At 32.0% G+C, this 25,043-nt stretch overlaps 1 protein-coding gene across 1 annotated transcript in view; it reads right to left on the minus strand.

The window, feature by feature from the left end:
* Nucleotides 1-25,043, minus strand: part of RIMS2 (regulating synaptic membrane exocytosis 2) — a 359,754-nt gene that overhangs the window by 215,161 nt on the left and 119,550 nt on the right. Inside the window, exons 12-14 of the mRNA XM_022584628.3 lie at nucleotides 12,127-12,195; nucleotides 9,762-9,918; nucleotides 8,023-8,139 (exon numbers count right to left, since the gene is read on the minus strand). Of these exons, the coding sequence (XP_022440336.1) occupies nucleotides 8,023-8,139; nucleotides 9,762-9,918; nucleotides 12,127-12,195 (343 nt within the window). The remainder of the gene's footprint in view (nucleotides 1-8,022; nucleotides 8,140-9,761; nucleotides 9,919-12,126; nucleotides 12,196-25,043) is intronic.

A 25,043-nucleotide genomic window follows, 5' to 3' on the forward strand; every position in this document is an offset into this window, starting at 1 on the left:
TATCCATTTTCCATTCACTATGTTTATTATATATTTATTACATGCTATTGGCTCTGCTACACTTCATGCCTCATGACTACCATAAGCCATCAAAGTAGCACATTGACCTCTTTACCCTTCTGTAGCTGATTCTCTTCTTTCTATAGCACTGATCTAAAATTTTTCTATTTTTTTAAGTCTTTCATGTCAAAACACTTAATTTTGGCAGATGATCATTATGTTTCAGTAAAAAATGGAAACCAATCTTGGTCTCTCTCAACACCTCTAAATATAGAGTACATATATATTTATATCTCCACTTGTCCTCTTTTGCAGCAAATGAAGAGGCAATTCCTCTACTTGTAATCCTACTTCCCACATGACCTTGCTTCATTCATTTTTGTCTCATGCCTTCCCTTCCACAACTGCACTTAATCCTAAAAATAAAACTTCACTAACCTTGCCTTCCTCTGACTTTTTTTCATCATAAAACATCTTAAGACATATCTACAATTCTTGCTACCACTTTCTCACTTCTCATGCTTAAAGCTTACTGTGATTTGATTTCTGTCTCTATCATTCTCTTGAAGCTGTGAATATTATCTGTGAAATTCTAAAAAGTCCTTTAATTTCCTCTTGATCTTCATCACACTCCACTTATCTATGGTTTTAGACAATGATTTTCAACCTCTATTTCTTGACACTCTCTTGGTTTCTGAAACACTATTCTCTCTGGCTATTAGAAATTTAGAATGGATAACCAACAAGGCCCTATTGTATAGTCCAGGGAACTATATTCAATATCCTGTGATAAACCATAATGGAAAAGAATATTTAAAAATGTCTATATGTGTATAACTGAGTCATTTTGCTGCACAGCAGAGATTGGCATGACATTGTAAATCAACTATACTTCAATGAAAAAAAATAGTGTTTATATAACACTTAACTATGTGCCACATACTCCATTAAAGCTTTGTCTAGGTCTCATTTGCTTCCCGTAACAGCTCTTTGAGATAGGGTCTAGTATTCCCACAGACAGAGAAACTAGGCTGTGAGTGCTTGCGCACAGCCGTAAAGTAAGTAGCAGGACTGGTTTCAAACTCAGGGCTTTCTTCAGCCAAAATTCAGGCTCTTAACATGTACACATTGGTCCGGTCTCTGCCTATTAAGTGCTTCTTTATCCATTTCACTTACTGATTCCCTTTCTTTTTATTCCTCAGAGACAGTGGTTTCCCAAGATTTGTTCCTCGACCTTCTTTATACTCCAACACCTTCTTTCTGGATAATATTATTTGTTTTTATAGTGTAAATTCTCACTTTGGTTTAGCCTTGATTTGTCTTTGGGTTTCACATTTCCAGGGGCTTTCTGGGATCTCCACATAGCTGCTTGAGTGTCATGTAGGCATTTTAGAAAAACACATGTTAATTGTGAGACAAGCAAGACATTGGCCTATTTGGACATCTGGTGCTACATTTGTGAAATAAGGGGGCTGGAGCAGTAGTATTCCAACTTTCTTTTTGAGCGGAAGACCAGTTGTTTTTCAAACAAAATTTTATGTAAAACCTATATTTAGGAATTCAAAAATCAAAATGGCACTGCTACAGAGGGAGGAAGAAGCCTAGACCCTACCCATTTGGCTTCATCCTTACCTACAACAGCAATTCTTCACGTACCTCTTTAGAATATAGTACCCTATAATCTCTAAAGGCCCTTCTAGTTTCATATATAACTCTTTAATCCCCCTTTGGAATTTAATATAATACTTTAGCTATTCCTTTTCTTTTAATTCCACTTTCAACTAAGGATTTAAATATTTACTTAATAAACCAAGCTTTAAAAATCTCAAAATTTAACTCCTCCATTTTCCTTATTTTCCACATTCAATTGATTTACAAACATTGCTCATTCTAATGCCTAAATAACTCAGATTTATTCCTTCTTTTCCTTTTCTTCTGCCACTACCTTAAATCAGGCTTACCATGTCCACTTTAATAACCTTCTATTAGGTCTCCTTTCCTTCAGAATCCAACCCTCTCCTGGTCCACTCTGTCTATGGAAGTATATTTACAAAGTATGCTTCTGATCATGTAGGCACATTGCTCCAAATCCTTCAGTGGCTTCCCATATCAAAAAACAAGTATATATTCTTTAAAATGGTACACCAACTAAGTTGTAAGCTACATTCAATCTTCATCTCCTATTACTTCCCCTTTCCCATATCACAACTTTTTATCTAGGTACAACAGACTACCTAAGATTCTCTAAATATATCCCATACTCTCCTGACTTCCACACTCTGTTCATGCTCATCACTCATCCAAGAATGCCCATCATACTCCCTGTCTCCACTTCATTGCCTTTCAAAATTCTTCTCATTTTTAAAGTCCAACTTCTCTTTGAAGGTCTTTCCAATAGATCCAAGCAAGTAATTTTCTCTCTAATCTGTTCCAACACTACTATGCTTAGGCCTCCCAGTCTTCTACATTTTATAACTAGTTGGTATATTGTATAATTAGTTGGTATGAATTACTTAGTATCATCAGTTGGATCATCTGTTTATCTAGACCAGGAGGAAGCCTATTTTAAATCTTTGTGCATAATGCCTGACCCACTCAATAAATATATTTTGGGTTGAACTAAAAAGTATAACACAATTACACTGTTTTCATGGTCAACCTACTGTCCAAAGAGAGCAGTTGTTCACATAATCAGAGAAACATTCTAGAACTGTAAACAAAAAATTACAAACCTATGTAGTATAAGAAAATAGGGAAAATGGTATCAAAAAGAGACTTTCTTGGCTTTACAAAGAGGAGAAAGAAAATCCAGCAGTAGTGATGTTGGGATTTATTGCATTAAAAAGGAATCAACTGTCTCTGAAAATTACTTAAGAGTAACAAAAATGTGTAAAATTCAAAGCTTGTTAAAATTTTCATATTCATAGAACATATATATCATCATCCAATTTCTAATATTTTCCTTGGGGGTGTTTATAATTAATTTTGTCTCTATAACACAAAAGAAAACATTGTACAGGAATCACCTTCATCAAGCAACAGTTTGTTTTATTTCCCTTTTTGTGATGATTAATTTTATGTGTCAACTTAATTGGCCAAGGGGTGTCCACATTAAATATTATTTCTGGGTATGTATGTGAAGGTGTCTCAGGATGAGACTCTCATTTGAATCAGTGGTATCAGTAGATTTCCCTCTTCATTGTGGGTGGACATCAGGCAATCTGGTGAGAGCTTGAGTAGAACAAAAGTAAGAAGAAGGAGGAATTTTTCCCTTTTTTCCTGCCTCATTTTTGAGCTAGACATCTCATAACTCTCTGGCCCTCTGACTGAGATTTATACCATCAGCTCTCAGGTTCTCTGGCTTTTGGACTTGGTCTGAATTATACCACCATTTCATGGGTCTCCACCTTGCAGACAGCAGATGGTAGAACTTTTCAGCCTCTATATTCGTGTGAGCCAATTCCTCATAATAAATCCCTCTCTCTCTATCCAACCTACTAGTTCTGTTTCTCTGGAGAACCCTGACTATATACTTTTCTATAGATATGTTATACCTCTTAACCTAATCTGGTCATGATCCCCCCTTGAGATGGAGTGAAAAGTATAAAGACGCATCTATGAATATTACACAAATTAACCATACTGTTTTAGTAAGCCCCCTAAAATCCACTTAAGATACAGAAGTCCTTTGCTGCATCCAATTAGTACAACTTAAAAACATTTTATTTATGCTTCTCTATTAAAGCATGCTTACTTTTCTCCCCAAATTAACAGATATTATAAAATCTAAGCAATAGTCATGAATATACATAATGAGTTAAAGCTGTTATATTACAAAATGCATTTAATCCAATTTGTTTGAAATTTTAAAAAAAATTGAGCAGAGCTGTAATTCACTGTAAAAGAATAAAATAGAAAACTAAAAAAAGTGACTAAATTTTAAAAAGAGAAAAAAATGAAGTAACAGATTCTCAAATCATGAGAAAAAAATATCACTATTCAAAGAACTGAACAAGATTACTGATCCAATTTCCTGACACACTCTGATTCTTACTAAGAAATATAATCTTTGAAGACAAAACAAAATTATATTTTTAATGAATTATCCTTCTATATATTTCATTAGCCTGAATGTTACCTTTTAGGACTAGCAGATACATAAAAAGGACTGCAAAAGGAGATAAAAATCTTATTCTTAAGTAACCTGTTGATTTTGAAAGCTAAGTTTCCAACAATCTCAACCTAATTCCAAACTTTCTGCTCTGTCTTTGATATTGTTACTGTTTTGCTACCTTATAGTTCCTAAAATATACTATGATTTAAATAAGCTAAAATATATTCCTGAAATATAATGAATAAAAAGTTGTATTGTTTTTGTACGATGAATTCTCTCTTTTCATTTACTTTCTCTATATTTTCAAACTTTCAGAGATGTATTTCTCTCATAGTTTATAACTGAAAGGACCACAGAAAGACTATAAATAGTTATAGGTATGTTTGGCACTTTCTGGTAGCTGGTTGCCTGATAAAGAGTAGAGAAATAGCATGTGTGTGAGGTATTTCAGAGATCCATATAACAGGGCATTTTTCTTTTTAGAATATAACTGCATTCATTGAATGCATAGAAGAAAAAAGTTTATGAAGTAATATATCTTCTGCCAGTGTTATCTTTTTTTTCTTATTATGCTAAAAGTATACTCTATGGAATTAAATGCAACCAATATATTTCGGTCTCTAGGATAGACACAAAAATGTGTACTGTAAGGTATCTCTGACACGTTACAGAAATAGTATCTAGTACTCCACACTTATTCTAATAGTAAATTAACTCCTATAAACAAATAAGCTCTTGAAATATTTCTAATACTAAAGTCACATGGTTTGCCCCAGAAAAATGATGTTCCTTGTTGTAGTAGTTACCAGGATTTACCAGAGAAACAATGATACAAAAAGTATGGGTGATGAAAAGGAAGATGAAAGATGTCCATTACAATTAATCATTTTTAGTTAATATCCTTGTATCCAAGTTTCTGAATTACTTGTAATGAACCTGCTTTCTTTTCAAAACATAATAGGAATTTGACTCATGAAAATAAAGTGAGATGTGCAAAGATCCAATCAAAATTTTATATATAATTTTTTTTATGTTACCTATAAGAAAAGGATATTGTTACACCCTTAAGTTTAACCAGGTACTACAAATTAATGTCAAATAGCATCATTTCTCACCCAATATAGCCATTGTAAAAGCCATTATCTTCGTTCACACTTTCCAATATGTTCCCAAGTCCTGCATCCTTCGTACTGGGTCTTTCTGATGTACATGTGTATTCTGCCTCTGTGTCTTTGCTTTTGTTCTTGCCTGAATAAACATGCCCATCTTTTCAAGGTACAACTCATGTCCTATATTCTCTACAAACGTCTTTAAAAAACACCTGAATTGACTGAGTTCTCTGCTTAATTGATAAGCACATTAAAATGTAAATTATTTGTAAGCCAAAAATCCTTTTAAAATGTTAAGAGTAAGGCACCTTTTTTGAGTACCATGCAACTGGAGGCACTATGTTACTTAATCTACCCAACAACCCTATAAAGTTGGTACTAATATTCTAATTTTATAGATAAGGAAATCAAGTGTTAACGAGATTGGTTTTCACAAAGATAACACAGCTAGCAAGTGGCAAAAAGCTTAAATTCAAACCGAATGCCATTTGGTTCCAAATCCTATGAAAAAAGTACATTCCATGAAATACTATTAAGGTCAGTGTGTCAATTCTTACTGACAAGAAAGGTTAATGCACCACTCAAAATACCTAAATTTTACCTACTCTCTCAAAGGAAATTCTCTTTTAGGCTTTTTAATCAACAGTATTATTGATTGACTCTATAAAATGCTGTTCATGAAAGTTCACCGTAAGAGGTCTAAAGTATTCTTACCTTCTAAATAGTACATAAAAATTACAATGCTTTCACATGCATTCTATTATAGAAAATTTTTTAGAATATTAGGATAAAACAGAAATTAAGAACCCATTGTTTAATAATGTGATAGACTACCTACATGAATAATACTGTATTTTTATTTTTGATTCTTCATGTTAATGAATAATGATTACAAAAATAACTCAAAATTAATATATTAGAAATGGCTTTACAGTCCTATTTAAATGAAATTCTATTTTACTTATTTCAAAAAGGATTTGAAACAGCTCACAATTAAGAGCAATTATGATCTGGTAATGTACAACACAAAAGTAATGAAACCACATGGATCATCTTTCCCCAAAACTTCTGAATTACTTGAACATTTTTGCTAAACTAAAAGATTCATAAAGTAAACAAGAAAATATGACATTTCAATTATGACTAATTCAACTATTAACTAATACCAAGGATTTAATAGCATTTTTCTGGTAACTAACCTTAGGGCTATATGTCTTAAAATATAGATAAAATATTATGCATCTGATATGATAGTGACTATTTTTGTTTGTAAGTATAATTCTAGAGGTTAATTTTATTCTATTCTTCTCTGCAAAATTTAGACCATACCGTATTATCTTCAGAGAAAATATCAAGTCCATTTTATATAAACTTGGAAGATTTAAAGCCATTTCAGACTTTTCTCCCTCATCATTTGCTTAACAAACCTTCAATGAACAAGGAGTTTATGAATCATTACATAAATAATTTCCAAAAATTACTTAAGTTCTGTTAGGTATCAAAAAACTCATTTATCCACCCTAATATGACTCCTTCCTAATCACACTAACATATTCACTATTATTGTACTTGATAAGCATCAATTTCTATAGGTAGCATGCCTATAATTACCCCTAAAGACACAGACCACTATGAAAAAGTCAAATAAATGAAAAAGAAATAAAACACTACATTAACTTTCATTCAACACTAAGAAAGATATTAATTTAATAATTTCTTATTTCTTCTTAGATCTCAGACACAAAAGCCAACACTTGTTTGACACTATTAAAGACTAAGATATTCCCTATCTTTTCTTTTGGAAAAGTGTACTCCAACACAATGAAATTATAAGCATGAACTGAGTATAACCCTAGATTTAGATAAAACAATTATATATATAAATATTGACAGCAAATTTTCATATCAATTGATTGAAAACCCCCAAGTGTTTTTACTAAAATTAGTTTAGGATGCATACAAAGAGACTTCTGAGTTCCCGTGTTATTTCATCATAATATTCTCTGATTAGTAATTTAAGCTTTCTATCCTAATCCTTATCTTAAATCCTTTTAATAGTTTTGGGGAAATATCATAGCATTTTCTATTTTATATGTAACCAAACCATGAATTAGAGGGTTAACCAATTTGCTTAACTTAAAAAAATTAGTAGTAATTAACGTATGTATTGAAACATAGCATATTACTTCTAAGTATATCACATTTAATAGAGCAAATTCAGAGAAGTCTCTCAAGTACAGCAGCTGACAAGCATGATTCTTTAAGTTGCTTAAAAGGTTTACTGAAAGCCATGAGGAAAAACCTCTTCGTGAATCAGTTTTTGTGTCTGTTTCCTAAACAAACCAAACTTGTCTTAACACTTTTATATAAAAAAAGTCACACTTATTTCCCAGATGAATGTAAAAGACTTTAACTCTGTTGTCTCATGAAAGTATTTTTCTATATGATAATTGGTTATGGTACGGTAAAAATAATAAAACATCTTGTTTTCCTCATGATTATCATTATAACCTCACGTGCAAATTCACTAACTTAACTGGTTTGATTTAACAAAGTACCAAAATTGAAAGAGCAAAATGAATTTTTTTTCTTACCAAACAAAAGGTTATTTTTGTTTCTTTAATTTTTTTTAATGATGTGGCAATCACAAGAATCAATGTAGGTATTGTAAAGGAAGCATATGGCTTTAGAAACTAAGATAAGAAATACCCAAGTTTAGGATGAAAATATTTTATGGTAATACCTTCTTCCTGAAGGCAGCAATTATAATAAGCTCTAATAGTATTTGATCATATTTACCTGTCTCTATCTGGAGAATAATGGTCATCCATGACACGATGTCTATCCATTCGGCTAATTGTATTATAATGTCCCGTAGTAGAGCGTGTCCCTCGAAGTCCCTGTTCCACATTCCGACTGAAATAGCAAGATCCATTAAATATCTTAATAGACCATAGTCACATATTATACTAAGAAACAAAGTTTATTAATAAAGATAGTAGAAAAAGACAAAAATCACTGTAATGTCAAGTCCAAGGTTTTTGTTTTGTTTTAACTAATAGGAGATTGCTGCTATAACAGAGGTATAACATAAAAGTAAGCTAATATCAATGGGGATGGAGATAAGGATTATCAAAACTATGAATGGATGACTCCCAGGTGTATAGTAGTGATAACGATATATGTAACACAGAAGGAGGAATAGATTTGTACGGTGAAAATGAGTTCAGCATGTTGCTTATAGACAATATATTGGTGGATCTTATTTTAGGGATATTAATTGCTATTTCTTTTAAAATCTAAACTGATGTCTTTAGAATTGATTAATGACTATTTTTTTAAGCTGCCATTCTTGGCCTGGATTGTCTACTTATATACTTCTTTTTCATGATGGAATAAACCTTTTACATAAGCTCCTGTTATTACGGGCTTTCTATTATGTGCAGGTGAATCTAATCTAAAACCCATGCCAATTTTCTATTGGCATGTTCAAATACTTTTTCCCTGGTAAAAGTCAAGTATTCTTTTTTTTTTTTTTAACAAGAAAGGACTTAATTTATTAAAGCTACAAATTCAAAATCTCTCTCTCTCTTGCACTTTAAATTTCAGATTACAAATCTTATTACTCTACTGATAGGCCTACCACATTTAAACAATTACTTTTCAGAAGACTTTTAATAATTTTAGTCCCATTTACAAATTTAGTTAATTCAACATCTTCAAACATTTTAAACTATGTTAACTTAAAATATTAGATTTTCTCTTCAATTAATTGTCTAAATTAACACTTTTAAAGTCCTTAATATCCTTACAAGTTGTTAAATTTATAAATATAATAAAACTTTTCTCTTAAATAATCCAATACCATGTATAAAATTAAGATTACAATTTAAAATTCTAAGTCTAAAACTAACTCAATTACTCATTTAAAATAAGTGTTATAAGGCTGTCATTCTAAGAGTTCAAATTTCCTTAAACATTGCAAGTATATAAAATGTGAAATTATGCACATATTTCCTGTTAGGAAACACATTATTTCCATGGTTCTTACTCCATTAAGGCTTTCTGTACTTAACTGGATTGATCAGAGTTTTCCACTAAGCATAAGACCTGGAGTTGCAGATTTTCCAAGCAATTCTTCCCACTGCCCATGCATTCCTTTTTAGCCTTCTCATGATTGTTCTTAATTGTATAGCTCCATCAAATGTTCTTTTTTCCAATTTCTTAAATTATCAATATCTATATCATTCATGAGTATAATTAGCTGGGTCTAACTAGATCTGCTCAATATACATATGAGACTGGAAGTTGGATCTTCTTTATAACTATAACTATAAAATTATATATAGGTCATCTAAAGTTACAAAGTAGCCCATATTTCATCTTACTCTCATTATATAAGCTATTGATAGCAGGTATGTTTTTCCCTAAGTAACTTTTTTCTACAAGAATTTATTATCTTTGAAAATTTCCAATAATATTTTATGATAAATAGGCTTATAATATCATCTTACAAATAAAATGTTATGCTGTCTTACCTCTGTGGAGGAGGGACACTGGGTGACCAAGATCTAGTCCTTCCTATAACGTCTACTCGGTGAGGAGACCCTGATGGTGAACAATAGTTTGATGACATTACTTGTTCTGGCACTGACAATGTTGAGCTTTGAAGATCTCGACCATTGTGTCGATAATCTAAAGGTGGAAATATTAAGATTATAGTTATCTATACACTAAGATTTCTTGTATTTTGTATTTCACTGAAAAAACATAAAATGTTAGTGAAGTTGAAAAGCTCTGAATATACTAAATGTAAAGCATAATGAATAAAGCATAACACTAAGATAAAATAATATTTTATAAACACTTAAATTGAAAAGGAAAGACAAATATTCAAATATTTAGAGAGCTACTATGTCCAAGGCCCTATGCTAGGTAGAGTAAAACTTTTTTACACAGTTAATAATCTTCAGTAAAAGATTCAAGTTTATTCTAAAAACATTTTCATCTCTTCATTGACCTAGAAGAGCTTCAAATAGTTCTCAACAATTATACAGGAGGGAGGCTCCAATAAAGATGTTAAAAAAAAAAAAAAAAGTGGGAGGGGATATGGGGACATATGTATGCATATGGCTGATTCACTTTGTTGTACAACAGAAACTAACACAGTATTGTGAAGCCATTATACTCCAATAAAGGTCTATTTAAAATAAATAAATAAATAAAATGATTACCTTGACAAAAAGTTTCTAATTTCTATACTCTATAGTTATTTCTTTAAGAAATAAACAATATTAGAAAGCACTCTGAATACCATTTGAAGTAAATATGTAAATTCTGATATATTCCAAGCATTTGAAGTTATCTCCATATCCTTTTTATAAACATCAAAATCAGGACTATGATACTGTAGTTTTTGAAATGTTATCTTTCAAATGCATTATTAAAATATGGTATATGATGAAAAAACCATGTCTCAAAAATTACACTGGATTTCAAAATAGCAACATATAGGATATTACAGCAGTCTTTTTTCCTCAATGGATTATTAAATGATTCACTATATAGTAAAAAAATTAATAACAACATTGAGACAAGAAACCATGATGTTTCATGGTAGTAAAAAGTAATGAACCCAGGGTAAACACTTTAAATTGTGTAGGTTTGTGAAATACTATTCTGTAACAACAAAAATTTTTCCAGAGAGTATTAACCAAAATAATGAATGATTCCTGAAAAGTTTTTTTTCAAAAGATACAGTTCCTTTAACAGAATGGAAACATAATAACATGATCATTTTTTTGTCATCCTGGAAGTAGAAAATAAAAGAATTGAGATATGCCAAAAATGGCATCAAGATAAAGAGCTTTAATGACCTGAAGGAAAATATTTTGGGTGAAAAAAATCTGATGTGGCTAGATATTTAATAAAGAGAAGAAGTTGAAAAGTCAATTAAAGGACTAGAACACAAGCAGGAAAAAACTGCTAACGATCTCCAAGCAAGAGATCAGGAGAATATGACTTTTCAAGGTTTAATTCACAAACCATAAAACACGAAAAATATTTTTGCAGTCTTAGTGAATTAATACATTGTTAACCCTTAGTGCAAAAAATAAAGACTAAAAGATAGTCATTGGGTTTTTTAAAAGTAGTACACTGGTAGCATGCAAACTGACTCATATTCTATCAAAAACTGTCCAACAAAAACTATCAGTCACTGATGCAACTGCAGCACGTCTTACATACAATAAAACATATTTTGTTCATGATAAAATTGGTTATGCTTATGAAATTTGCTGAGCTAATTAACCTTCAAGAAGAAAAGAATCAAACATTTTTATATTTTGAGTATAATATATATAAAAATTTTGCCAGAATTTATTAAAAAACAGTTACTTACCTAAAATATTAAATCATCAGATAAATTTCTAATCATAAATGAGGCAATATTTTAAACCACAATACCATAATTTCAAAATGTAGCTGCACCTGATACTAATCCACATAACAACAATGAAAAAAATTTCAAAAAGTGGATTCAAATATTTGACATACTTGGGTTTGTTAGTGATGTTAGAAAGATTTTTTTCACAGTTAGTGAAGTATAAAGAAGTTTCTCAAATTTATAGTGAAATTCTTATTACTTAGTAGTTTAAAAATAGAAAATTGGTATTACTTATGAGACATCTTTCAATAGAATATTCAATCTAAGAACTGGTACAGGTATTCCAGCAACTAGAATTATTCAGTTTAAACTGCCATAGGCTGTTTCAGGGGAGGGGGCATAAACAGGCAAGTCCTTTGTACCTCATTATATTTATCTATCTATTTACATATTTACTGGTAAATAATGATGAGTCACACTTCCTTATTATCACTATAAAATAATTCTGAAATTCTTACCTGATACTACACCAATTCCATCATCGCAGTCATAGTCAGAGACTTCACTATCACTTATTCTCTTAGACCCTATGAAGCAAACAATAGCAATAATTAAAATTGCTGATCATTTAAGGAAAAAACCCCTCACCAACCTGAAAAACAAATGAAAGGATTTTGAATGGAATACTTGAGAATAAAAAAAGAGAGACAGAAGAAAAGTCATTTTGACCTCACAAACACCTATTTTTACATATATTTCATTATGTGAGGGTATTATTTTTGAAATGTATAAGATAAAGTTCCTAAAAGGATTAAAGCCTGAAATAATATTAAATAATACATGTTAGTGATTTGATGCTGATTGATAAAATCTATTGGACAAAAAGCCGAGTCAAAAATAGCTCAATCAGGTCAGTTTTAGATGCTTTTAGACAAAGGCATTTAAATCTAGTAAACTTCAAAATACAAACAATGTTATATTCAAAGACGTTCATGTGTCTTTTTCTAATATGCATGACTAATGAATTAAATATACCCAATTCTTTAACCTTTATTTTTCACACTCATGGAGAGGAAGCATAATTTAAGACATCTTAAATGTCCTTCCCTTACTATTACTTTAGTTGTTTTCTGTTGCTTTGAGAAAAATACGAGAAATAAGTCATCCACAAACTGACTTACACATTGTGAACTGTGTTATGTTTTCTAAGAAACAACATAAGACAGAACAATAATAATTACTATAATTCAAGAGCCCTGTGTCTGTTTTCCTTACAACACAAATCTATAACAAAACTTTAAAACGTTAATCATGCTATGGCAAAAATAACATTAAATTGAATTAAGTAGAGCTTTGATGGCTAAAGCAGACTGTCTTCACACTTAATGATGACATATATCACATATATAAATAAACATGTTATAATTCGTTTTTTAATCTATCTTTTCTCCTACATGTATCTCAGGGATAGGCACACCTTACATAAGAGAATCTTTTATTTAAAGCATTTTTCCCTTCTTTGATATCAGAAAATGTTTAATGATAAATGAAGACAGTGTTGCTATTTCGAAAGAGAACTTGTTTTGTCCGTCTACTTACATAATTCATTACTCATTACATAGACTAAACTCTGTTATCAGAAAATAAATACTTTCCTGTAAGTTTTATAAAACACTGAAAGCTCATGTTGCATAAAATAGCAATAATGAAAACGTTCTAGGAATGCCCTCCAACATTTGAAACCTCCCTTTAGAAATACTCTCTCTATATTTTGTTGTAATCCCTGCCTTCTTGGGAGAGGGAGAGTCTTTCTTTTTTGCCAGGAACTGCAGTTCTTGTTTTTCTCCTTTTAATGATTAGGTAATACCTATCATTTTTGGTCATGTCGTCCCACTGAGTGTACTCACTACTATTTTCCTTCCAAATCCATATGTCATAAAGTTTTGGACCCAATTGAATCTGAGGCTCTTATAGCACCAGTTAATATGGAAGCTACATTATCTGACAACATCCCAACAGAATGCTCACAAAAGGGTTTATAGAATTAGGACATACATTCTAAATGAACTTGGGAGGAAGGAGGGATAACACAGATGAGGCTATTGAGGAGAGACTTAAGAAGAATTGCTCAGCTTGTAACAAGATTTCACCTTGTAAATGATCAAGGACAAAGCAATGATTAGTTTAATGTGCCAGGTACAGTACAGAGCATAAAGATTACGTGCTTTTCATATTGATCAAGGATCAGATCTGCCTTTAATGTAAAATAAGAATGACACCAGCAAAAGATGAAGTTCATTTTATCAGTCTTTATGAGCCCTCTTGTGTGTGAGGGTGCGGGTGAGAGTGGGAGGTGAGGTATATATGTGGTTTGTAAATGCTACTTCCTTTCAGAATCTTGATTACTTTCCTGATGGAAGTCTTGACCTATTTTGATATTAATCCTATAGAGGTTAAATATATTGCAGTTATGTTCTATGTGGATCTTGTCACATTCTGATGAAATCAAGTACTTAAGTTTAATGTCACTGAATGGATCAATCTTCTCTTTTAAAGAGAAGAAATTTTAAAATTTCTTTAAGAAATTTCCTGAGCTTGTATACAAGCACAGAGATACCCTTATTTTCTTCTGAAAGTTTAAAAATTTTGCTCTGTGCATTTATATCCTATCCATCTTGAACTAAGTTTCTGTACAGCATGAGATATGGATGCAACTTCACTTTCTATATGGATAACACGTATCTCAGCATTGTTTATTTAATCATTCTATCTTTCCACAATGATCTGCAATGTCACTTCTGCTATAAATAAATGTATTCTATCTGCTAGGATCTGTTTGGTGCTCTACTTCTTTTTCCTTTTACAGGCTGTCTATCTATAAACCAGTAACTCACTGTCTTTGTTATTACAATGTTATATATTGAAAAGCAAATCCTTTACCTAATTATTCATATATTTGATATTTCTCCTTTGCTCTTCCATTTAAATTTTAGATTCAGGTTATCAAACTGCACAAAACATCCTATAGGGACTTTGATTTGAAATGCATTGAATCAATACATCAATTCAGGGGGAAATGGCATATTTTACAGCATTGTTTTACTAGCCATAAACATGGCATTCTCTTCATTTAAGTTTTCTTTAAGATCTATGAAATTTTTAACTTCGGTCACTCAAATTTTCCACATTTGTTGGATTTATCCTTTGTATCTTATCATTTCTATTGCTATTAGAAATACTGTTAAAATTATGCTTTCTAACCTAATTGCTCATAAACAGAAATGCAATTTTATTGTAAAATAATGTTAATCAACCATCTTGTTAAAGTCTCCTTTTTTCTTTACTTCTAATAAATTTATTATGGTTTAATTGGAATTTTTCTATGGAGACAATTTACTTCCCAGTCCTAATGCCTTTTTTCTTTCTTTTTCCTGTCTTTCTATGCTAGTAAGCATAATACTGGAAAGAAACAGAGAAAGTTTACAGTTCTTTCTAAATTCTGATTTTAAATAGAATTTTTCTAATATTTATCCATTTAAAGTGATATCTGCTGAATTTGCATTCTGTAAGATTGAGGAAAGTCTCTTATAAGTTCAGTGATATTTCATAAAGGATTTTCAATTTTTATTTACAATTCATTCTGGCCTGTTTCCTTCCTGTACTAACCTTTTGGTTTAGAAGCAAGGTTACACTAGCCCAACTAAATATTGAGAATTAGTCCTTTTTTATTCTCTGGGAGAATTTGTGTAGATTAAAAAAAAATCTGTTCTTTGAAATTTTGAGAGAATTAATCTATAAAATTACCATGGTCTGGTGTTTCCTTTGTCGGTATATTTTATTTTATTTTATTTTATTTTTGCGGTACGCGGGCCTCTCACTGTTGTGGCCTCTCCCGCTGCAGAGCACAGGCTCCGGACGCGCAGGCCCAGCGGCCATGGCTCACAGGCCCAGCCGCTCCGCGGCATGCGGGATCTTCCCGGACCGGGGCACGAACCCGCCTCCCCTGCATCGGCAAGCGTACCCTCAACCACTGCACCACCAGGGAAGCCCACTACAGGTTTATTTTGTAATTCACTTAAAGGATTAAATTTTGGGCTCCATAATCCTAACTAGAAATTTGTTTCTGGTTTTATTTAGGTTTTTGTTCTTATTGTTAGGATTTCTTTCCTTCTACTTTTATTTCATTATTCTTTTCCTAAAAAACTGAATGAGTACATCGTAATTTTCAACCTTCAAACGCTTTGTTAACATAAGCATTCTCCCCCAAGTACCTCTTTGCATTACACAAATATTTGTATGTAGTATATTCATTAAAGTTCAGTTCTAGGTATTTTCTTCTTGGGTCTATAAGATATTTACCACACTTCATTAAATTTAAGACACTATTAACTGAATAATCCATGACAGTTGCAGAGATAATAGATCTTGAAAAAATATTCTTTAGAGTACAAGTTTATTTTTAAAATTTATCAAATGTATGGGTATAATTTATCTCTTTTTAAAAAAATTTACATAGTAACACTCTAGTTGAGGAAAATAGCCTACAGCATAACAATTCTTTGAAATTTGTCAGAAAATGAATTATTGAATAGTACATTAATAATTCTTACAAGTGTTTCATGGACATAACAGATGAATATGAATTCATCAAATGTTAGGTTCAGAATTCTTCGACCATGAGATTAAATTTGTTAATTCTGTGGTTTGATTCTCTTCTATCGCCCCTAAATTTTTGTTTGCTTGACCAATAAATGATTGAGAGAGAATTATATTAGACTCTTCTTTAATGGTGGTACATTTGTTGATTTTTCTCTCTAGTTCTAATTTAATGCTTATTGAAGTTATTTCATTTATACATGCAAGTTTAAAATTATTTTAATAGACGTAAAAAAATCATGTGAAAAAGTTTAACCCCCATTCATGATAAAATGTATCAGCAAACTACTGAGAAGGAAACTTCCTCAAACTGATAAAGGGCATCTACAAAAAACAAATCAAAGGATTATACTATTAAAACTGTAAAAAGGGCATCACTATAATCAATATAGAATTAAAGACACTAAAATTTTCAAACTGTAGCTCTTTCTCCACAAATATTGTAAAGTACCTAATATTTTAAAATGACCTTAGAGAGTGAATATGAGTGTTTTCTGTCAAGGATATAGTTCTTTCATCTTTCTAAAATTAAAATATCTGTTCACTATTTTAAAAATCACAATATATAAAAAGTTTTCAAGTAAGGAAATAGGTTAGTTGTTAAAATATTTCAAGATATTAATTAAAGCTTACATTTTTATTGCAGACATGTTAATAATAAATAGACAAATAGAGGAAAGCCATTTCCCCCTAATTTTTTTCATTGCAGTTTGCTGCTTTCCCTAATATCTACTACATTTAACGTCCTCCAATTCCAAAATACATGAATCTTCATTTATAAGCAAGTTAGACATTTGTCTTTACCCTTCCAAACTTACTGTTTACTTCTCTCACCTCCATTTACTGAAATTCTACTTATTCTTTACCCTGTTAAAGGACAAGACTTGGCAGAATCTGTAAGAAGACAATGGTTAAAGAGCCTTGTAAATAATAGGAATCCAGGCTCTAGGACCTCTCCAGAGTCCAGTGGTATTTTAGGATTCCAGGATAGTAGCTACATGATGCATCTGGGAAGGCGGGATGCTAAGTACCACAGCAACCAGCATTAGTAAAAATTGCCATGGGTAGACCTGGCTTCAAGTAATCATTGCACACTGGGACATATCAGTGAAGCTCAATAAGGAATAAAAATTAGTGGGTCTTTCCTGAACGTTGTCTTTTTTTAGAGTTTTCTAAGCCTAGGGTTTTTTTTAGAGGTTTTCTAGAACCTCTCTTGAGTGTTGGGAATAGGTAAGGAGAAGGAATAAGACAGATATTTGACTAGGAAAATGGGTACCTAAGAGTCAGATTAAATATAATTTTTTAAAAATTGTATTTCATATACATGTTTGTAAATAAGGGTTTTGCTTGCTACCTAAGTATAATGAATCTTTGGACCAATCACAATATCAAGCACAATAAACATAACAGGCAACTAAATATTTGTTGATGTCATTAAAATAATGTAGATTTCAAAAGAAAGCAAGAAAGGAGAAAAAAGACAAACCAAAAATAAATGATGTGTAAAATATTAAGCAAAATTTATAAGAAATTACATTAAATGTAAATGTAAAATTATCCCAATAAAAGATAAATCTTATCAGAATGGATTTAAGAAGAGAAACTACATTGTTTTTCAATAGACAAATCTTAAATATAAGGACACAAAGAGGTGGAAGATAAAAGGATTGAGAAAGATATACCATACAAAAACAAGTAACAGCAACAACAAAAAAGCAGCTGCAGCAAACGTCAAACAAAGCAGGTCTTAAGGAAGAAGTATTCCTAGATAGAGAGACACTACGTAATGACAAAATTATCAGTCTATTAGGAAAAATATATAACAATTCTGGATTTGTATGTATGTACCTAGTAACATAACTTCAAAATATATAAAGCAAACAGTGACAAATTTAAAAGAAGAAAAGTCCACAATCACACATGGAGATTTTAACATACTTCTCTCAATAACTGATGGAGTAATCAGATGAAAAATCAGAAAAAACAACCCAGAAAATTTGAAAAACAAAGTTAATAAACCTGATAAACTTGATATATGTTGAACATGAACCACACGGTGACAAAATAAACATTCTTTTCAAGAACATTTACCAAAATTGATTACATGTAGCACCATAAAGCAAACAACTAATTTTATAGATTCCAATTATTTAAAGTATGTACTCTGATAAGAGGGCAATTATGCTCAATATCGATATTTTAAGAACCCCTACAGTTTGGAAATTTAACAATACACTCCTAAATAGTCCACAGGTAAATGAAAGTACAATAACATTATCATACCACATTAAAAATTATCTATGTATCCTTCTGAAATGAGGAGAAGCAAACAAATTAAACTTAAAGAAAGGAAAGAAATAACAAGAATAAGAAGAAAATTTAATGGAAAAGAAAACAAACATACAGCCTAGAAGTAAACAAAACAAAAAGTTCACTGTTTGAAAGACTAGTAAAATCGATAGCTCATCAGCAAGTCTGACCAAGAACAAAAAAAGGAAAAGGAACAAATTACCATATAAGAGAAAAGAGGACATGGCTACACATTCAATAGACATTAAATGGATAATAAGATGCTATTATGAACAATTTAGTGCAAATAAATTTTTTAAAAATTGGAGAAATATTCAAATTCTAAGAAAAATCCAACTTAACAAAGCTGACACAAGAAAACATAAAATTTTGAATAGTTCTAAATCTAGTAGAGAAATTGGAATTGGAATTGGAATTCAACACCTACACACAGAGAAACTGCCAACCCTGGAAACATACACAGCGAATACTTCTAACCACGTACAGAAAAAAGAATACCAATAATGTACATATTCTGTCAAACAACAGAAAATGAGGATATACTTCCAAACACTTTATGAGGCCAGAAAAACACTGAAGTCAAAGCTTGACAAGGATATTACAAAACAAGAAAATAAAAGACATCAAATAAAAAAGAAGTAAAATTTCCTAATACTTTTATGAGCACAGTAGCATAACACTGATAACAAAAGCAAATAAGATGTTACAAAAAGAAAAAAAGAAAAGACAATCCTTCTCCCTCACTCTATCTCTCATGAATACAGCTGCAAAATTTCTACACATATTAACAAATTGAATCCAGAGATACATAAAATGATAATGCATCATGAGATAGCTGGGCTTATTAAAGGAGTGCAACATAACTTTAACATTTAAAATCAATACAATTTACTACATTAGTAGAATAAAAGAGAAATAGCATATGTTTATATCCATGTGTACAGAAAAATACTTACACAACTCAAATCCATTCATGATTAAAAATTTTCGTCAAACTAGGAATAAAACAGAACTTCCTGAATCTCACAAAGTAGCACAAAAATCTTACAAAAATTATCAAAATATAATGGGGAAATATTTAAAGCTTTTCCCAAGGAAAGGGGAGCAAAACATAAATGCCAACTTTTACTCAACAATGTCACTTCCACACAGTATTTTATTATACGACCTAGCCAAAGCATTAAGAAAGAAAAAAAAAGCAAGCTATAACAATTTGAAAGAAAGAAAAAAATTGTCGTTATTCACAAATGACATATATTGTTAAATCAAAATTCAAAATAATATATGGAAAAGTTATTAGGAGTCTCTTAATAATAATAAATAATAAATTTTATTTCTGTATACCAGCATCGATCCATGGGATTAAGAATGAGTTTTGATCTCTACCTCACACAAAATAAAAAATTAATTCCAGATGAACTGCAGATTTAATGAGAAGAGCAAAGCACTATTCTAGAAGAAAGCATAGGAACATATCATTATGATCTCAAAGAAAAGATTTTTTTATATAGATCATGCCAAAAAGAGCACTAACCTTGAAGAAAAAATTGGAAACTAAAATACATTAACATTTAAAACTTTTATTGATCAAAAGATCCCATTAAAGAGTGGAAAGGCCAGCCATAGAGTAGACTACATTTTCAATACATATATCCTATAACTAATTCAAATCTATACTTTAGAAAACACTCATAAATCAATAAAAAAATAAAGAACCCCAAAGAAAAATGGGCAAGACATTTGACTAGGCTCTTCATAAAGGGGGATATCTAAATGGCCAGTTAACCTAAGAAAAGGTTATTAGAGAAATGTAAATTAAAGCCACAATGAGGTAATACTGCACACCCACCTGAATGGGTGGGTGAAAACAACTAAAAATACCAAATATAAAGTAAGATATAAGGAAACTCAAACCCTCATTCACTGCTGTAGGAAGTATAAATCTGGACAGTTTGGGAAAACTTTGACAATATCTACTGTAATTGAATATATGTATGGCCTATTACCTATCTATTCTATTACTAGGTATATCCATAGCAAAAATGAACACATATGATTACCAAAATGCATGTATAAGAATGTTAACATAAGCACTTTTAGGACTGGCCAAAATCTGAAAGCAAACTATCAATCAACTGTAGATTTTTAAAAATTAATTAAATAATTTAATTCAAAAAAATCAGACTTTAAATCAGACTTTAAAGCCAAGATAAGCAACCCCTTTGTATAGTTATTACCTCTGATCAATTCATAAGAAATTACTTAGACAAATAGCTTTCATAACCAACCTAAAAATAGGATATATTGGTGTATATTTATAGAAAGAAACTGTATATGGCAATGAAAATAAATTTCAATTATATGCAACAATACTGATAAATCTTACAAAACAGTGGTAAGAAAAAAGTCACATGTAAAAGAAATATATTGTGTAATCTCATTTCTACAAAATTCATATATGTGTGCATATTCCATTTATATGAAGTTAAAAATAAGTGAAAATATTCTATGGTATTTGTTATCTTGACAGGGGGAATAATTACTGGAAGAGAGCAAGAGAGAGGCTGGAAGGATGCTGGTGATGTTTTATTTCTTGATGTGGGTGCTAGTTACATGGTATGGTTACTTGGTCAAAATTTACCCATGAGAATATTTATGATTTATACATGTTTCTATATGAATTCTATACTTCTGTAAAAAGTTTACTTAGAAATGTAGAGTTCTGCCTCTGAGAATGATAGAATAGCTTATTTCGGACTAACTCTCCTGCCAGTAATAATTCTAAATTCTGGAAAAATATTTTAATAAAAAAACTGTTTAAAGATACCAGAGAACAAACAAATTCAGGCAGAAATTGGTAATATGACCTTTGAAATAAGAAAAGCACCTATTTAACCAATTTTCCTCTAAGGGCCTTCCCAATGTGGTTCACTGCAGAGGAACTACTGCTCAGGAAAAAACCTCAGTCTTACAAGGCTAAGCCAAAGGTCAGAATTCAGAGTTGTGAGAGCAGATAGAATTGTAGGGGAAATCCTGGAAAGGGGGAGCCAGATAAGGAGGAGACCTAAAAGTTACACTCAGTGGTCCCCAAAATCCTTACCTAAATTACAAATTGCAGAGAGAAAAACAAGAAGAAACTCAGCAGAAAGCCACAGCTGAAAGACTAAAAGAGCTGCAAGAAAACTTCAGCAACTTCCTGATGTACAGGATACAGAGGTTGGAGATTAAATCCCATTAATTATAGGTTTCGGCCAATATCTTGAACTTTGCCTACAGTTCAAAACTAGGCATAAGAACCACAAACTAGACTAAGGACTATACCTTAGAACGATGCAAAGAACGAAAATAGAATGAAAATAAAAACTTAACACATCTTCCATTGGTTCAGCATGTCTGCTAAAATGACATGCAGTAATTCTTCAAAATCCAGAGTCTCTAAAATGTATTAAACACAATGTCCAGTACACAAAAACATTAGTAGATATATAAAACATATAGAATGTGACCCCTAATCAAAGGAAAAAAGAGAAATTTTAGTAAGCCCGCAGAAGACTAAGATGTTGGAATTAGCAGACTTTAAAATAAACTATAGACATATTAAAGAATTTACAGGATTATATATATGGATATAAATATATATTATTATTGTATTATATTTATACACATATATTTATATCTACAATGTGTAGATATAATCTAATCCTATAAATTCTTTAATATATCTACATATACCTACACATATTTGTGTGTATACACATACACACATACAATAGAACAAGGGGAATTTCAGGAAGGATATAGAAACTTCTAAGAACACCAAATATAAAGCTTGAAATGAAAAATACAGTATATTTAATAAGACAATTCATAGTATGGTTTTAGCAGAAAATTGGACACTGTAGTAGAAACTATCAGTCAACTTGAAGACAAATAAAAATATCAAAACTGAGGAAGAGAGAAAAAATGATTAAAATGAAAACACAGATTCAATAACCTGTGGAAAAATGTCAATAGGTCTTTATACATGTAACTGCCATCCAAGAAGGATAGAGGTGAGACAACTGGGTAGAGGAACTGAAAGAAATATTGGCCCCAAATCCCCCAAAATAGTTGAAATCCTGAGAAACTTTAATTATGAAATCATGTCTCTTTTATCTTACACCTTTCAATAGTATCATTTTAGTTTAATCTCAATGATTTGTTTCCATTCACTTTTCTTTGAAGACTTGTGGTCATGAGGGTGAATAAAAGTATAGTAGACGCAATGTTTTCTATTTTAAAAAGTGAAAGGGGTGATATATTATACTTCTCCAAGTAAAGAATTAATATTTGAGATGTCAAAGAGATGAATCTGGTTAATATGAGAGAAAAAAAATGAAGGATCAAATTAAAGAAAACTCTGATTGGATCGTTATGGTTCAAATTGTGATGAGAATTGATAATGAGATATCAAGGAGCCAGTGCCGGCAACACTGAGGCTTGTCCGCTGCGAGCTCTGGAGAGGGAGGAACCTGCTCTTACTGCTGGGGTCTTGGACAGCTCAAGTTTTTTCCAGCTCTTGTTCCAATCAGGTTTTTGAAGATGGACCAAAAGACCACAGTCACCCTCCTTGAGCTTGCTGCAAAGAGTCTGCTGAATAATGAGCCTGCAGCTATCCATGCCCTGGACGAAATCCCAAGAGACCTCTTTGTTCCATTGTTCAGCGCTGCCTTCTCCGGTGGGCATAAGACGATACTAAAGGCAATGAGTTGTGCCACCTCAGTCGGATTCACTGCATCTACCTTACTGTCGCCTTTCTAACAGAGATGTCACTGTCCTGTCCCAGAGCTCTCAGGCCACCCACCCAAGGGTAATGAGTCTCAGTAACAACCAGATCTTCTCAGAAGTTTATGACCCCTTCCAGACTCTGCTGGAGAAGGTCTCAAGCACCCTGCAACATCTGGAGATAAACAATTGTATGATAACTGATTCTACTCTCTCTGCCGTCCTCCCAGCCCTGAGCCCCTGTGCCCACCTCCGTGTCCTTAGCTTTGCCATCAATCTCATTACGATGCCTGTGCTCAAGAGCCTTCTGCAGCACTTGACATCCTTGATGAAGCTGAAGTATGTGATTTATCCTGTCCCTGTCCATTGCTACGAGGAATGGAATGACAGTTTGGACCGACAGAAACTTGCTGAAGTTCAGGCTCAGTTGGAGGCGATGCTGCACGGGGCACAGCGGAATGACATGAAATGGGCCACTCGTTCAAAGTGATTTCCACAGTACAGGGAGGTGTTTCAACACTGATGTGTGGCCATGAAAGTGTTCACTTTTTTTTTTTTTGCCTGAAACTCAAGTTTGTAGAGACACATATGTAAAGTTCTACTGTTCTAGGAAACTGGGGTTAGGAACACTGGATATGTAAACTGATCTCTATAAAAGAGGAACTTTAAAAAGGAAATAGAGGAATTTGAAAGGTCCACTGGATCTCTTGCCCACTGCCGTCTACATCTTCTGGTTACTAACCACAGTGTTGGGTATGTGACGTAAGCTGACCCAGTCATGGTACATCATTTCCTTACCCATACTGATTGGTTCACTTATCCATTTATGGGCACTTGACACAAGTCAGATCAATTGAAACTCTTCCTAGAGTGGTAGTTGTTGAATAATTTTACCCTCTAGGGACCTGCAAACTTCTTGTGTTTCTGATTACCTCAGGTGGCTTATGAGAAACCGTATGCAACTAAAAGGAAACAAACTATGCCACTACCTACTGGTATCTTCATCAGCATATTGCTGCCTGATTTCCCAGGTCTCAGACCCCTGGCTCAGTTATTCCTTATTCCACACACATTCACCAAGTATCTGTTATGATTTAGGTACTTTTCCAGGTGCTAATAAAGATAAAGTCCCTGATCTCACTCAGAGTGTAGACATTCCTATGATTTATCAGTTTCTCTACTCTTTCTTAGAAGACTTGGGAAAGTATTTATTCCCCCATAACACAGTATTTTTTTTCACTTTTTCCCCTTACATAGTCTGCTCAAATGATATTGGCCTTTTTATGCTGTTGAGTAGCTGCTCAGGCCTCAGGTCATGGCTTAAATGTTACCTCCTCAGATAGGTTTTCTCTTACTTCCCCATTTAAGTAGATTTATTCTGCTGCTGCTTTTGCTTAAGGTACCATGTATATTTCCTTCATGGTACACATTGTTGCATATGTATTTGCTCCCTCTGCCCTTCCACTAGAGTTGCACTGCTCAGTATGGTGCACACTAACCATATGTGGCTTCTGAACTCTAGAAATTTGGCTACTCTCAAATGTGATGTACCCTAGGTGTTGAATGCACACTGTATATCCAAGAGTTAGTAAGAAACAAATGATGTAGAATAACTAATTGATAATTTACATGTATTGTTTACATGTTGAAATGATAACATACTGCATATCAAAGACAGTAAAGATAAAAGAATGTACTTTAAATT

The sequence above is a fragment of the Delphinapterus leucas genome, chromosome 17, assembly GCF_059928025.1.
Source record: "Delphinapterus leucas isolate spDelLeu-1000000601 "Yukka" chromosome 17, BTC_Dleu_Yukka2, whole genome shotgun sequence".
Lineage (NCBI taxonomy): Eukaryota > Metazoa > Chordata > Mammalia > Artiodactyla > Monodontidae > Delphinapterus > Delphinapterus leucas.